Source organism: Rhinichthys klamathensis, unplaced genomic scaffold, assembly GCF_029890125.1.
Source record: "Rhinichthys klamathensis goyatoka isolate OS25496 unplaced genomic scaffold, OSU_Roscu_1.1 h1tg000111l_1, whole genome shotgun sequence".
Lineage (NCBI taxonomy): Eukaryota > Metazoa > Chordata > Actinopteri > Cypriniformes > Leuciscidae > Rhinichthys > Rhinichthys klamathensis.
In genome coordinates, this window is record NW_026606649.1 from 11,181,939 (window position 1) to 11,196,393 (window position 14,455).

The following is a 14,455-nucleotide window of genomic DNA, read 5'->3' on the forward strand; positions in this document are numbered from 1 at the left end:
GCGAAACTCGAAAAATTAGAATATCGTGCAAAAGTTCATTTATTTCAGTAATTCAACTTTAAAGGTGAAACTAATATATTATATAGACTCATTACATGCAAAGTGTGAAATTTCAAGCCTTTATTTGTTATAATTTTGATGATTATGGCTTACAGCTTATGAAAACCCCAAATTCAAAATTAAAATATTGTGAAAAGGTTTTCATAGCTGTAAGCCATAATCATCACAATTATAACAAATAAAGGCTTGAAATATCACACTTTGCATGTAATGAGTCTCTATAATATATTAGTTTCACCTTTAAAGTTGAATTACTGAAATAAATGAACTTTTGCACGATAATTTGTCGAGTTTCACCTGTACTACCATACTACTTGTACGTATGTAGCATTTACAGTGTGAAAACAAAAAACAGTCTGTATGAACAAAATATCTGGATGACGTAGTACGAAAAAAAGGACAGAGCACACTGATCTGAGAAATGCAGTGCGTCAAACTTAATCTTTTATCTTTGGTTAAAAAAAAACCCAGCATTTATTTGAAATAGATTTTTTTTGTAACGTAAATATCTTTACTGTCACGTTTGATCAATTAAAAGTATTCATTTCTTTTTTCTTTTTTAAAGCAGCACAACTCTATTCAGTATTGATAATAATAAGAAATGTTTCTTGAGCAGCAAATCAGCATATTAGAATGATTTCTAAATGTGACACAGGCTGGAGTAATGATGCTGAAAATTCAGTCTTGACATCACTTGAATAAAACGGTTCTTTTAAATTATAATTATAAATGTTAAAATATAATAATAATAAATCTTAATTAGAAACTTTTGACCAGTATGTCAATAATTAGATTTTGAATTAATTTACAAACATAGCCTAGGAAACCATTCAAAGGAATGGCGTATAACTATCCTCCTCTCTACGACCAATAGGAGCGCCTCTTGCTGTCCCTGCTGCCCGCCCACATCGCGAGAGTGATGAAGGCAGAGATCATTCAGAGGCTGAAGGGTCCTAACTTTGGCCAGGCCGAAAACACCAACAACTTCCACAACCTCTATGTACAGAGACACACCAATGTAAGGTAGGACTTATGACACACACACACTAGCGCATTTGTGCACTCAGCTGATTTATTTTAGGCAGCCTAGAAAAGAAAAAAGAAAAAAAGATATATATATATCCTATACACTGCACCTGCTCTCCACTGAGCTGTCCTACCCTCAATAGATCCTGTCAAACCATCCTGCCCTCTTTCAGTCTGCACACAAAAAACAAGCTATTCATCAACCCAGATACAAGTAGCTCTAATCTAAAAGAGCCTGGACACTTTTGTATGCTTCTATTAAAAAGTAAAAGCAAACACAATCTTCTGCTATACAGGGCAAACTGTTGAAAAGGCTCTTCATCAAAACGCAAATGTAATTGTGTTAATTGCATTGAAGGACAATTAGTGCTTTGCTGTTTTTAAAACAATACTGCTGTCTGCTTCAAAGCTGTTCTCCTTCCCCTGTAATATCCTTTTAATTTTTTCAGTAACTCTTTCTGAATGGTACATTGATACGTTAACAAGTTAGTGACTTTATGAGTGAGTCACTTAATCATTTACTTGAACCGATTCGTTTACGTCGAGTCACTGAATCTTTCACTCAACGATTCACTCAAAAACACTGATTTATTCAGGAATGCAACAAGTTACTCTCTTTATGAATAAGCCATAGAATAAATTACTTATCCAATTTATTCAAAAATACATATTAATTCAGGGGCTAATTAAGTGACTGTCTTGAATCACTCACTCAAGTCATTAATTAATTCAGCTCAGAGATGTAACAGTTGATTCTTCTGTGGCTGTGAAAAAAAAAGACAAAATAACTGCTAAAATTGTATCTGAAATGTACGTTTCTCAGTATAATTTCAGTTTTTTTGAACTTTTATATAAGAGCAGTATCACACAATCATGCTGTTGGTTTACATATCAGTAGTGTGTTTAAGGACGTTCAGATATTTGTACACAAGACAAATGCTTATTAAGAAAAAAATTATTTGCAAGTTGTCTATTATTTCCAGTACAAAAAATAAATCAATTCATGCTCTTTAACAGTTTGCATAAGTCTCCTTTTGAGTTTTCTTGAACATTTTCCACAGCATTCTGTATGCAGACATTGTTGGATTCACGCGTCTGGCCAGTGACTGTTCACCTGGAGAACTAGTCTACATGCTCAATGAGCTCTTCGGCAAATTTGACCAGATAGCCAAGGTATCATAAGTCCTAACAGGCATAGGAGACACCAGAACTGGTTGTCATACATACATAGTACAGTAGTGGCCAAAAGTGATGTCGGCCTAGGAAAATCTTCACCCTATAATTCAAATATGAAACCTTTGTTAAACTTTGTAAGCATATTGTATAGTTGTGCTTAGAGTCAATAGTTTTATTTGTGATAATTAAATTAAACATGCTAAATTGTGCGGACATCATTTTTGGCCAGGCTGTCATACATGCAAAAACAAAGAGAACCAACAAAATATTAATTACTGATTATGTTGTAGTCAATGTATGTCTTTTCCTGTGAGTTTTTTATTCCTGTACAGAATGTAATGTCTTCTACACTGCTGTCTAATTTTGGTTTGATGCAGGACAACGACTGCATGCGGATCAAGATTCTGGGCGACTGCTATTACTGTGTGTCAGGGCTGCCGGACCCTTTGACCGACCATGCCAATAACTGTGTGAAGATGGGACTGGATATGTGTGAAGCCATCAAGTAAAAGAACACACTGTTTTTTTCAAACAAACATAATTATTACACCGCTCTCTGATAATTGATTCTAATTGGTCAATCACAGCTATATGCACTAAAATATATTTGTTCAATAACCTCTAAATGGACTAATTGACCTTTGTTTCAGGAAGATTCAGCTGTGCTATTTAAATGTCTGTGCAAACACAGTGTAAAATTCAGTCTTAGGCAAATTTAACCAAAATTTGGTAAGGCTTACAATGCCTGAGGTTTCTAGCATGTGAGTCATTTTTCGGAGTGTCTCATAAGCCAGTACCTATCAGGGTTTATTTTGAGATGCACATTATCCCTTACATATTTTTCCATTTCTTCATTAGAACTTAAAGACCCATTGAATTGTATCTGCTACAAAGTCCTAAAACCACTACACATGAGCTTTTTGTCACATTATTCCCTTTCATCATCTACCAGGGACCACTTCTGTGTCTTTTTTTTCCCATGGTGTCTGTCTTTTCAAGCACTACTCTCTGAGGCTGAAATAACCTGCATACTCAAGACGCTCAGATGTGTGATATTGTTGAAACCCACACATTCTCCTTTTCCTCTCTTTTTCCATCTCAAAGTGCAGCCCCTTTTTCCAGTCCCTTTCACGATTCCTCACCCATTCTTCATTCTGCCGCTCTTCTGCTACACATTCACTCTCCGTAATGTTACTGAAATTTGTGTTACACACACACACACACACACACACACACACACACGCACATGCATGCACGCGCACACACACAAATCCATTTGAGGAGGTAATTGAGAACCCTCCAGTGTATTTTCCAACATCGCGTAGCTCAGGCTGAGGGGCTCTTAGAAATAAGAATGGTGTGTGACAGGTACACTGAAATGATGTCAGCCACACACCTCCAGTGGTGCCATGCACATTTATTTGTTTGTTTGTTTGTTTGTTTTATTTTACACACACACACACACACACACACACACACACACATACCCAGAGGTGCCACCTTTTTATTTATTATTTATTTTGTTTGGAGGGAGCACCAGTGGCTGTTTTTTGTTTTGTTTTGTTTTGTTTTGTTTTGTTTTGTTTTGTTTTGTTTTTAGTTTAGTTTAGTTTAGTTTCGTTTCTTCGTCAACAAGTTTCACCAGCAAGGTCATGGATTTGTTGCAGGTGAAGCATGGTTATACTATATGGTTATACCACAAACTAGACCGGAAACAAACTAGCATAATCCAGCCTGCATTAATATTCATGCTGTCCTAAACTGTTCTTTCCAGCTGGGAAATCGTAACATTCAAGCTGCCTTATCTAAAACACAAGATGTTCTGTGTGCTGAATGAATATATACACAGGCACCAGACACACTCCCTCAGAAACCAACACGTACCGCCGCAATCCTGGCACCTTCTGATATTTATAAATAGTTCTGGTGTTAAGTTATGTCAGTGTAATATGGTACTGTTTCAGTCATCTCAAAGGATGGAGGGAGAGACTGAAGTATGTATGTGCTGTAAAAAAATCTTCATGACACTGGGAGAAAACTTGCTTTATTTACATATAATTTTAGTGAGTAAATCAGTCAAGAGTGTCCAGTATTATGTTTATTATGATTTTAGTATTATGTTTATCATGACCTTTTTATCTAAAGGTTTATGCTTAAAATTAGTTTAGTTAGTAGACAAATTTTAATTGTGTCTTCAAATAAATTTCTTAAAAAATATATATATATATTTTAAATTTTTTATTTTTAGACTATTTCAATAATGACTGTTAATCGATTAAAAATGTATATCGAAATAATGACATAACATGCTGATTAATTAATCAAATTTATCACAAACACAACACAGAAAAGCTCTAACACTAATGTTGCAGATCTGTAAATATACATTTTTTAAGTTTTCTTTTTAATAGTAAAAGTAAAGAATGAGCAGGTGTGTCCAAACCTTTAAAACTTTTCCTGTTATTTCAGGAAGGTGAGAGATGCCACTGGGGTTGACATTAACATGCGTGTTGGAGTTCACTCTGGGAATGTTCTCTGCGGTGTGATTGGCCTCCAGAAATGGCAGTATGATGTTTGGTCACATGACGTCACCCTGGCCAATCACATGGAGGCAGGAGGTGTACCTGGGTAAGATCAGCATATGACTTTTGTTTTTTCCCCCATTTCAAAATGTTCACATATTTGCTACAAGTGCTATTATGCTCATGGAGGGTTCTTGACGTTAATAGAAAGGCTCTTTTGAAAGCACAATGAATGTGCTTTTGTGCTACTAATGAATGTTCCGTTGAATAACCCAAAAAATAACAGAAACACAAAGGGGTACATTCATTTTTCATATCTTAACTCTATTGTCTCTGCATGCTTTGGAACATTTGTGAAATACTCATATAATGCACCTGTTTTTATGAAGTGCCCTTTCATTTGCCAGCCTGTAATAGTTTGTGTGCTCCTCTTCAGACGGGTTCACATCTCTTCTGTAACACTGGAACATTTGAAAGGGGCATATAAAGTCGAGCCAGGCAACGGACTAAGCAGAGATTGTTACCTGAAAGAGCACGGCATCATCACGTACCTAGTCATCAACCCGAAGGTAAAAAAGTCACACATGCAATCCAGCTTTCACATGTTTATAAATAACTAGCCATTTACATTTTCTGAGGAAAATAATGGTGCCAGAGTGATCTTGGTGGTTTCTTACTGGCCCAAGTGATTTTAGGGGTTTAGAGCAAATTCATTATTTTAACTTTTTTTTTTTTCAGCTATAATAATAATTGTGGCAACAAAAATAAAAATAGTTTCATAAATAATGAATAACAAAAAGCATTAATAATAGCCAAACAAACCTTCTGTATGATATTTAATGAATCATATCACAATATGTCTATGCAACTACTTTGCTAATTAGCATTGCATTCAATTCACCTTGACCGCTAATTAGCATAATTACACTATTTAGACTTTGCAGTTACACAAATGTGACTTTGTGGTAATATGTGACAACCCTGGAAAGGCTGTTTATCAAAACTCAAGTTCAAGGGAATGGGCATCAAGACCCAGAAGATTTCAGAATATCCGTCCATTGAGATGTGTGTGGGCTTTTCAGCCCACAGATATCATATTGCCTCGTATAATTTATTCAAATAACAATGGCTATTGTATTATTTATCCAGTGCTTTATTTACTTTTCAACAATGCATTTGCTTTGCCCGAGGTAACAAAAGCACCAAATCTTTCTCATAAGAGACTCGTACATTTATTTCTGTTCGGTTTGAGCCTCTCGGCCCTCTTATCATAACAACCCACTGCACACCCACTCCCTTCACATTCCCAATATGATGACTGAATTTGAGTTTGGAGGGCTTTTGCTTGTTTGTTTAGTTGTTCTCTTTTCTTTTTTCACCTGTTGTTTAGTTGATGCCTATAAGCATTTTTTCTTGCTTTATTTCTGATGAATCATGGCCATCGAGTTAAGTTGTGTAAAGTAGACTGTACATATTGGCTCTGTTATCTTAAATACTATAGCAGGGGTTTTCTACCTTTTGCTGTCAAATACCCTCAAATATGACAAAAGAGACCCCTTCCTAAAATACATATTCATTCATGTATACGTATAAAGCCCCCCCCATTCCCATTTTCAGGTATAAAACCCCATTTATACTGTGTGATATTGTGTGATGACAACATATTGTTTTCAAAATTAATGAATTGCTTTTTAAATTGTCACTGTACTAAAGGCAAAGGCAATTATTAAAATATTATCTGGAAAATATTTACTTTGTAGTTGACAGAATAGGTACTTTTTTATACCTATAAGTGCTGTTAAATTCAGATTTTACATTGGACATCAGGTACCAAAATTCATTTAGCATCCAAAAGAAACACAGAAATGTCCTGAAAATCAGTATCAGATCATGTAATACATTTGATTAAAAAATGTATTACAAAACACACCTGTGACCCACCACTTCAGTACATATTCTTATCCGATTTTTGGGATTTTTGTGCTCTAACGCCTCTAGCCTGTAACACATCCATTTAAACTTGTACTTCATGTTATGGTGTTACTTAGGCAGAAAAACGGAGTCCCCTGCTTCCCCCTCGTCTTCGCACCACTCTGGATGGAGTCAAGATGAGGGCGTCTGTCCGTATGACACAGTACCTTGAGTCCTGGGGAGCAGCCAAACCTTTTGCTAACCTCCACCATCGAGACAGCATGACCAATGAGAACGGCAAGATCAACACACACGTGAGTCAACCTGAGCACATGGAAAGAAAACAGTGATTCTGATTCAAGATTTTAATGGTGATCAGTCAACAGGACTAGCTTGAACTTAAAGCACTTAATAGTGCTCTTTTAATTCCATTTGCTTCATTCTTTCTTACAGGACGTGCCGTTAGGGCAATTCAACTTTCAGCATAGGTCCGAAAGGTCTGTTTTTTTTCTACTGTTTATTGCTTTATAACAAAAAAAGAGCAAAAATGTAAATTCAAGTGAATAACCTTTCAGAACATTTACACTGACCTCATCTGCATTTCTATGGTAGTTTGAAGTCTCTCTCCCTCCTTTTTCCTCTCCAATCCCTTTCAGAACAAAATCACAGAAGAAGAGATTTGAAGAAGAGTTGAATGAAAGAATCATTCGCACTATTGATGGCATCAACTCACAAAAGTGAGTGTCCATAATGCTCTGCTTATCCATATGGAGGAACTCATGAATTCTCTGAAAAATATCACAAGAAATAGCCAAATGATAATAAGGATCAAATCTAAGTGTCTAATTTATACCTGGATTTTTTTTTGTAAGACATGTAACATGTAAAACAAATATGTATTAACATATTTTTTTAAATAATGAAAGCAAAATTCTTTAAAAAAAAACATAATTGTTAAATAATTAAATAACTTAAAAAAAAAATGTATATACTATATAATAAAAAATGTATTTAGTTAAATAAATATCATTAGTGGTCTCAGATTTTGGACCCTGATATACAGTATAACAATTATTTGTCAATTATAATTCACTTTCAGAGCATTTCCTGCATCAGTGCCACCAAAGAAGCTATTATAATAGTGATTCACCTTGACAATGAGAATTGAATTGATATAAATTACTTATTTATGCTTTCTTTCCACCAGACAGTGGCTGAAGTCAGAGGACATTCAAAGGATATCTCTGTTCTTTCACAATAAGACACTCGAAAAAGAGGTACATCCCTTCTTGAGGTGTGGTATACACTCACCTAAAGGATTATTAGGAAAACCATACTAATACTGTGTTTGACCCCCTTTCGCCTTCAGAACTGCCTTAATTCTACGTGGCATTGAGTCAACAAGGTGCTGAAAGTATTCTTTAGAAATGTTGGCCCATATTGTTAGGATAGCATCTTGCAGTTGATGGAGATTTGTGGGATGCACGTCCAGGGCACGAAGCTCCCGTTCCACCACATCCCAAAGATGCTCTATTGGGTTGAGATCTGGTGACTGTGGGGGCCATTTTAGTACAGTGAACTCATTGTCATGTTCAAGAAACCAATTTGAAACAGGGTTCCCGCGGATCCTTAAAAAGTCTTAAAAAGTCTTAAATTAGATTTTTAAAATTTAAGGCCATAAAAAGTATTATAAAGTCTTATTTTTACTTATGAAAGGTCTTAAATTTTAGATGACACTTTGACTTAGACATATCTAAAAGATTTCCAAATTAAAACTATCTAATTAGCGTACGTATTTTTATTTCTTTATTATTCTTTCTTTGTGGATTTGCTAGTTCACGTGACATTTCGCGTCACTCGCGAGTCGCGGCAGCATAACTGTCTCCTGCACGCGAGAGGAGAGAAGGAGAAGAAAGGTCGTAAATGTCAGTTCAGTTGTAAGTTCATTCTTTATGTGCGTATGGTGTGCGATGTGTATTGTCTTTTATGATATTAATCATTGTTTTAACGATGTACGAGGCACTGCGAGCTGACATCGCATTTGTCTCGTGCTTTCACTGCGTGATGTGTGCAGTGTAACTGTTATGTCCCCAAATTAGTTTTTGTCTTATATTTATATCATATTATGTTCTTATATTAGAATATCACATCAGAAAGAGTGCCGTTTTCCCATGCACAATTCCAAGTGTGATATTTATGTTGTACAACAGTAAAATTAACAATAAGTTAACATTGAGTTACTTTTTAGACACAATATTGTCAATATTGTTTGTTTTCCCTTTATTTCGCCGACTATAATTTCAAAATGAAACCGTAGCCTCAATGCAACACAGCGATGATTTCTTGAATCTTGACTGATATCCGCGTTTTGAACGAATCACTTGCTTCTTTCCCGAATGAATCAGCCGTTTGAACGAATCGGTTGAATGAATGACTCCCTCAACTCACTTATTAAGACAGTGATTTGCCGCTGCGGTTTCATATTTAAAGTGCCCTTTAAATAAAATGTTAAAATTAGAAATCATTTCATATTTAAATATTGAATATTGATTTAAAAATATATATCTCATAGCTTTATTTATGCAGTTGTAAATGGAGTGTAAATATATTAATGCCACTTCTGATGCTGCTTCTGTCACCTCTGCACTGCAAAGATGGATTTTGATTGAATGATCTAATTTGACTGGTAACAGTGGTACTGTATGATTATTATATAATTAAGTATTATTGTATAATTACTGTATAATTTAATTTGAATGATAGTATTTGACATTAAAGGTGATGCATAACTCTAAATAAGTTTAGAAAAAATGTCCATATATAGGTGAAAATGCCCCTGAAAAAATCAATTTAAGGTGGCAAATATTGCCCCTTAATTAAAATATTAATTTCTGTCACTGCTGTGAACTGACCACTGCATAGAATATGAAAAATATGAATATCTTCGTGAGTCAGCTGTCAACAACAGACCTAAACCAGCCATGGCACCAGCACAAAAACACAATCAGTAAAATATCATCTAATTATTATCAACAAAACGTTGAAAATATCAAGATATTTTTTTATCAATACTGCACAGCCCTAATGTATGGTATTAATTTTGATTTCTTCAGGTCTTAAAAAGGTCTTAAAAAGCCTTAAATTTGACTTTCAAAAGTGTGCAGGAACCCTGTTGAAATGATTCGAGCTTTGTGACATGGTGCATTATCCTGCTGGAAGTAGCCATCAGAGGATGGGTACATGGTGGCCTTAAAGGGATGGACATGGTCAGAAACAATGCTCAGGTAGGCCGTGACATTTAAACAATGCCCAATTGGCACTAAGGGGCCCTAGTGTGCCAAGAAATCATCCCGGTTCATGTCTTCTGCTGTTGTAGCTCATCCGCCTCAAGGTTGTGCGTGTTGTGGCTTCACAAATGCTTTGCTGCATACCTCGGTTGTAACGAGTGGTTATTTCAGTTAAAGTTGCTCTCCTATCAGCTTGAATCAGTCGGCCCATTCTCCTCTGACCTCTAGCATCAACAAGGCATTTTCGCCCACAGGACTGCCGCATACTGGATGTTTTTCCCTTTTCACACCATTCTTTGTAAACCCTAGAAATAATTGTGCGTGAAAATCCCAGTAACTGAGCAGATTGTGAAATACTCAGACCGGCCCATCTGGCACCAACAACCATGCCACGCTCAAATTTGCTTAAATCACCTTTCTTTCCCATTCTGACATTCAGTTTGGAGTTCAGGAGATTGTCTTGACCAGGACCACACCCCTAAATGCATTGAAGCAACTGCCATGTGATTGGTTGATTAGATAATTGCATTAATGAGAAATTGAACAGGTGTTCCTAATAATCCTTTAGGTGAGTGTATGCCATTGAATGACTAATACTGTAGGTGGTTTATTGTGAAGAGAAAAACACATCAGAATCAGAACTAAGACAATCAAAGCAAAGACGAATAGGAAAGCCATAAGAGCTGAGATATTTAACTTTTTTCTTTTTTCTTCTAACAGTACAGGGCCACGACTCTGCCGGCCTTCAAGTACTACGTCACCTGTGCTTGTCTCATTTTCTTCTGCATCTTTATAGTGCAGGTTTTAGTCTTGCCCAAGTAAGTACCATCTCCGCGACATCTTTCAAGCATGTCATTGTCTTTCACAACGCAATTACGCAGACAGCCACTGTCTCCCACAGCACTTAGACCTACTGACACATAATAATATTACAACATCTACACAATTGAAAGAAAATTAGTGCACCGATAAATAATGGCATGATGTGGACATCAGTGCCTGTCTGAAAAAGACTGCCCTGAACAGACAGTTATAGATTCTTTTTTTAATCAGAGGTCAGTCTGGTTTGGAAATGATGTCTCCTTTTGTATGAATTCAGAAAAATCTATGCAAGACGTCACCCTAATGTACTGCTCATGTTGACCGTGAACACATTCACAAGAGCCAGAAGCACAATGGTTTTCTCAAGCTGTGTTCTCACTTTCTGACATTGATTTTATATCACATTTATGGTGATGTTTGGCACCACAAAGACTGGAGCTAAACGTTTATGTTCCTATATTCAAAAACCCATTGAATTAGTGATGCCTGCTTAGGCTATTCAAATCTAAGTTCTAACCCTAAACTTCGGCATCATATTTGTCCACACTTTTTGCCCTATGGACATGAATGCTACCTTAAATCATGCGACTTAATGAGAGGAGATGTTCTATTATTTTTCTTATGATTTTTACCTAGCAGACAATGAAACAGGTGCAAAAGATCTACGTTGAATCAGGCTTCTGAGCCAGTGTTGTTATTGTGAACTATTGAAAATGGTTGTTGGTAATTGAAATAAAATTAAATATAAATATTAGATGAAAAGCTTCAGCTTAAAAATAATGCCTTAGCAATTAACTGAAATAAGTACTAAAATGACTTCTAAATAATACTAAAATAACACTGATCTGGACCATATCTCAAGAGCAAAAAGTGTTTTCAATCTCTCGAGATATGGCCCAGTTCAGTGTTATTTTCGTATTATTTATATTCTATTGTAGTATTTAAGTTGTGGTAAATCTGTTACTGTACAATAAACAATGACTTTAAATACCCTAGCAATGGCATAGCAATGCACTAAAAACGACTTAGAACACCTTATTACCCTCGTACCAACCGACCGCAATAGCATAGCATTGCAGCATCACGTTTTGCACAGGCAAGCACTTCCAAAAATCCTGTTACACATAAAAAATCTAGCATTGTTCAAGCATGCCGAGCAACAGTTCTTATCTCTATATGTGGCATTACATCTATTTCTTCTCTTTTGATGTCAGAGAATGCATAAAGATTGGATGTTCGTGTGTGACTTGCTTTAGAGTATCGCTGATTATTTTGTCTCTCACAGAACCACCGTCCTTGGAGTATCATTCGGAATGGCTTTCCTTTTACTGGGCTTGATCCTCGGCATTTGTTTTGCTGGTCACATACTGGTAAGTGGTAAATATAGAAGTAAATATAAAGTAGCTTTCTGTGAGAGTGAATTAAGCAGATTGGCTTGTTTCGTTCATTCTATTCAGATGTAGACATGTTACACGTCTATTTTCCATGGAGGAAATAACTGTACATTGAAATGTCATTTAATAAGTCGATCTTCCCTCACATTTGAGACCCTCATCTTGTTAGAGAAAATGTCATACCGGGAGGAAAAAACACCATATCAAACCAAGATTGAAATTTTCCTTGTTTTAGCCGGAGGAACAACACTCTTTTTCTGCTCTTAGAGAGCGTTGTCTATAATCAAATTACGAGCTACTTTGGACCTGCAGAACATAAATGGCTTAAGCAAATGTCACCTGCATGTCTCTCTATTTTCTTTCTCCTGCTCTTTCTTCCTTAATATATTATAAAAGCTTAGAATGAAATGGCTTATTCAACTTTCATTTTGTGACATTCATATTCCACCCCAAACTAAAAAGAAATTAACAAGAAATTATGTTTTCTTATATTATATATTTTTATATTTATTACATTTCAAGTAAATTCTCATTACAGTAATGCAAAAAAAATTTGTATTTATACTTTTATTTATAAAATAAAAGGGGGGTGTTCTTGTGAGATTCTTCTCTTGTGAGATTCAACCTCATACCATGGAATTCCAACTATAATTGAAGTAACCTGTATTGAGGCATCCAAGTTATATTTTTAGAAGGCATGACCTTCCAAAGTTCTTGAAGGGCCTCTTGCATGCCTTTCACCCACCAGCTCGAATTGATTTGTCCCCAGTTTGTTAATTAACCAAGAATTTCTGATGATAAAAGTAGGCCACATTGAATAGAAACCTTACACTTATACACAAAAAAAAGAAAAAAAAGAGGAGGGGTGGGAATCACCCCCTCCTCTTTTTTTTCTTCTTTTTTTTTTGTGTGTGTCAAGAGAAAAGCAGCTGGAGTGATGATAATTTGACTGAATTGTTTGTCATCTATTTTTCATTCTGGATAGCAATAAATTCAAGTGCCCACAGGTTTGGGGATTGTGGGTATGAGAGATCATTTTATGAAGCTCTGTGTCATGTGTGTAACTTTTATAGTAGGGCTCTCTTTTGGTTTCACAAACAGCAGTCAGTGTCATGAGTGTCTAGATTTCTTTCTCAGTTTGTTTTCCATTTATCTCATCTGTGATTTCGCACAGTCCTACATTCAGCCCACAGATTCACAACTACGAAAGAGGGGTTAAGGTTATCTTATAGTAGTGCTGTGTTTAAATATTGAAATCCATTTTTTTTGTATAGGTGATGTTACTAACAAATGATTGACTGGCGAGAGGGTTTTATGCTGGGTCTAACTAGCAGTATGCTAAGATAGTATGCAAAGCAGTAAGCTCACTAACCGAAGACTAATTGAAAACACAAACAAAGGGAAAAGTTGTCTTAGCCAATATAATTGCTATTGGGTCAGAGGGGGTTCGGACTCTGCAGGGGAATCGGATCTACACCAACCATGTTTCAGCCTCATTTTTTAGGGAAATTGTGGAAGTAAAATGGATTCCGAATGGCGTTTCATGTTGGCTTCTACTCAAAGTTGATATAGATGCCCCTTTTTTATTATTATATTCACTCACTCTGAAGTCATGTTTATTAATGTGTTTCTGACTTGTGGGGCACAATCATAACCTTGAGCATTTGGAATAGAAGCAGATATGCTAATGACATTGGTGGGAGTTAAAGCTTGTTATTTTGTTGTTGTTTTCTCTTGTTGCCGTAGCAATGGGGCAAAGCAGCTTCCTGCACAATGCCCAGGCTCCCCAGCTCCTCTAAAGTCATCACCAACAAGCCCTGGATACGACTTGCACTCACCATGGCAACCACTGCACTTATCCTAGTCATGGCCGTATTCAACATGGTGAGCATCACAACTGCCCAATACCTGGTCTATCAGCTACATTGATCTGCTTTTTTAAATGACTGACATTTATTATATTCACACATAATTCATTATCGTTCATGACCATGTTCAATAAGAAAAATATTCTCTGCTAGCTTGTCAATATTAGTCTGCTAGCTGTATGGCTTGGTAGGGAACTCTTTAGAAATAATGGTAATATTAAATATCTTCTTGCCTAGTATTTCAAACCTCTTGTGACCTGTAAGACCTATATTATCCCACATTGAATAAAAAAAAAAATAATTACTGTATATTTATATGTATCACTAAGTAATTGAAGCTCTGCTATAGGTAGCAGTTTTGGGTATATAGAAAACAGGAAGAGACCAAG

The 14,455-nt window shown here is 35.9% G+C and overlaps 1 protein-coding gene across 2 annotated transcripts in view; it reads left to right on the forward strand.

Annotated features, from left to right (window-relative positions):
* adcy2b (adenylate cyclase 2b (brain)) overlaps window positions 1–14,455 on the forward strand; it is a 71,010-nt gene that overhangs the window by 48,635 nt on the left and 7,920 nt on the right. The window contains exons 5-16 of one of the 2 annotated variants that reach the window (XM_056254461.1): window positions 935–1,083; window positions 2,148–2,259; window positions 2,640–2,767; window positions 4,732–4,890; window positions 5,221–5,353; window positions 6,833–7,009; window positions 7,149–7,192; window positions 7,352–7,432; window positions 7,903–7,972; window positions 10,703–10,800; window positions 12,090–12,174; window positions 13,945–14,082. In XM_056254461.1, the coding sequence (XP_056110436.1) occupies window positions 935–1,083; window positions 2,148–2,259; window positions 2,640–2,767; window positions 4,732–4,890; window positions 5,221–5,353; window positions 6,833–7,009; window positions 7,149–7,192; window positions 7,352–7,432; window positions 7,903–7,972; window positions 10,703–10,800; window positions 12,090–12,174; window positions 13,945–14,082 (1,374 nt within the window). The remainder of the gene's footprint in view (window positions 1–934; window positions 1,084–2,147; window positions 2,260–2,639; window positions 2,768–4,731; window positions 4,891–5,220; window positions 5,354–6,832; window positions 7,010–7,148; window positions 7,193–7,351; window positions 7,433–7,902; window positions 7,973–10,702; window positions 10,801–12,089; window positions 12,175–13,944; window positions 14,083–14,455) is intronic. The other variant, XM_056254462.1, reaches the window with a different exon arrangement.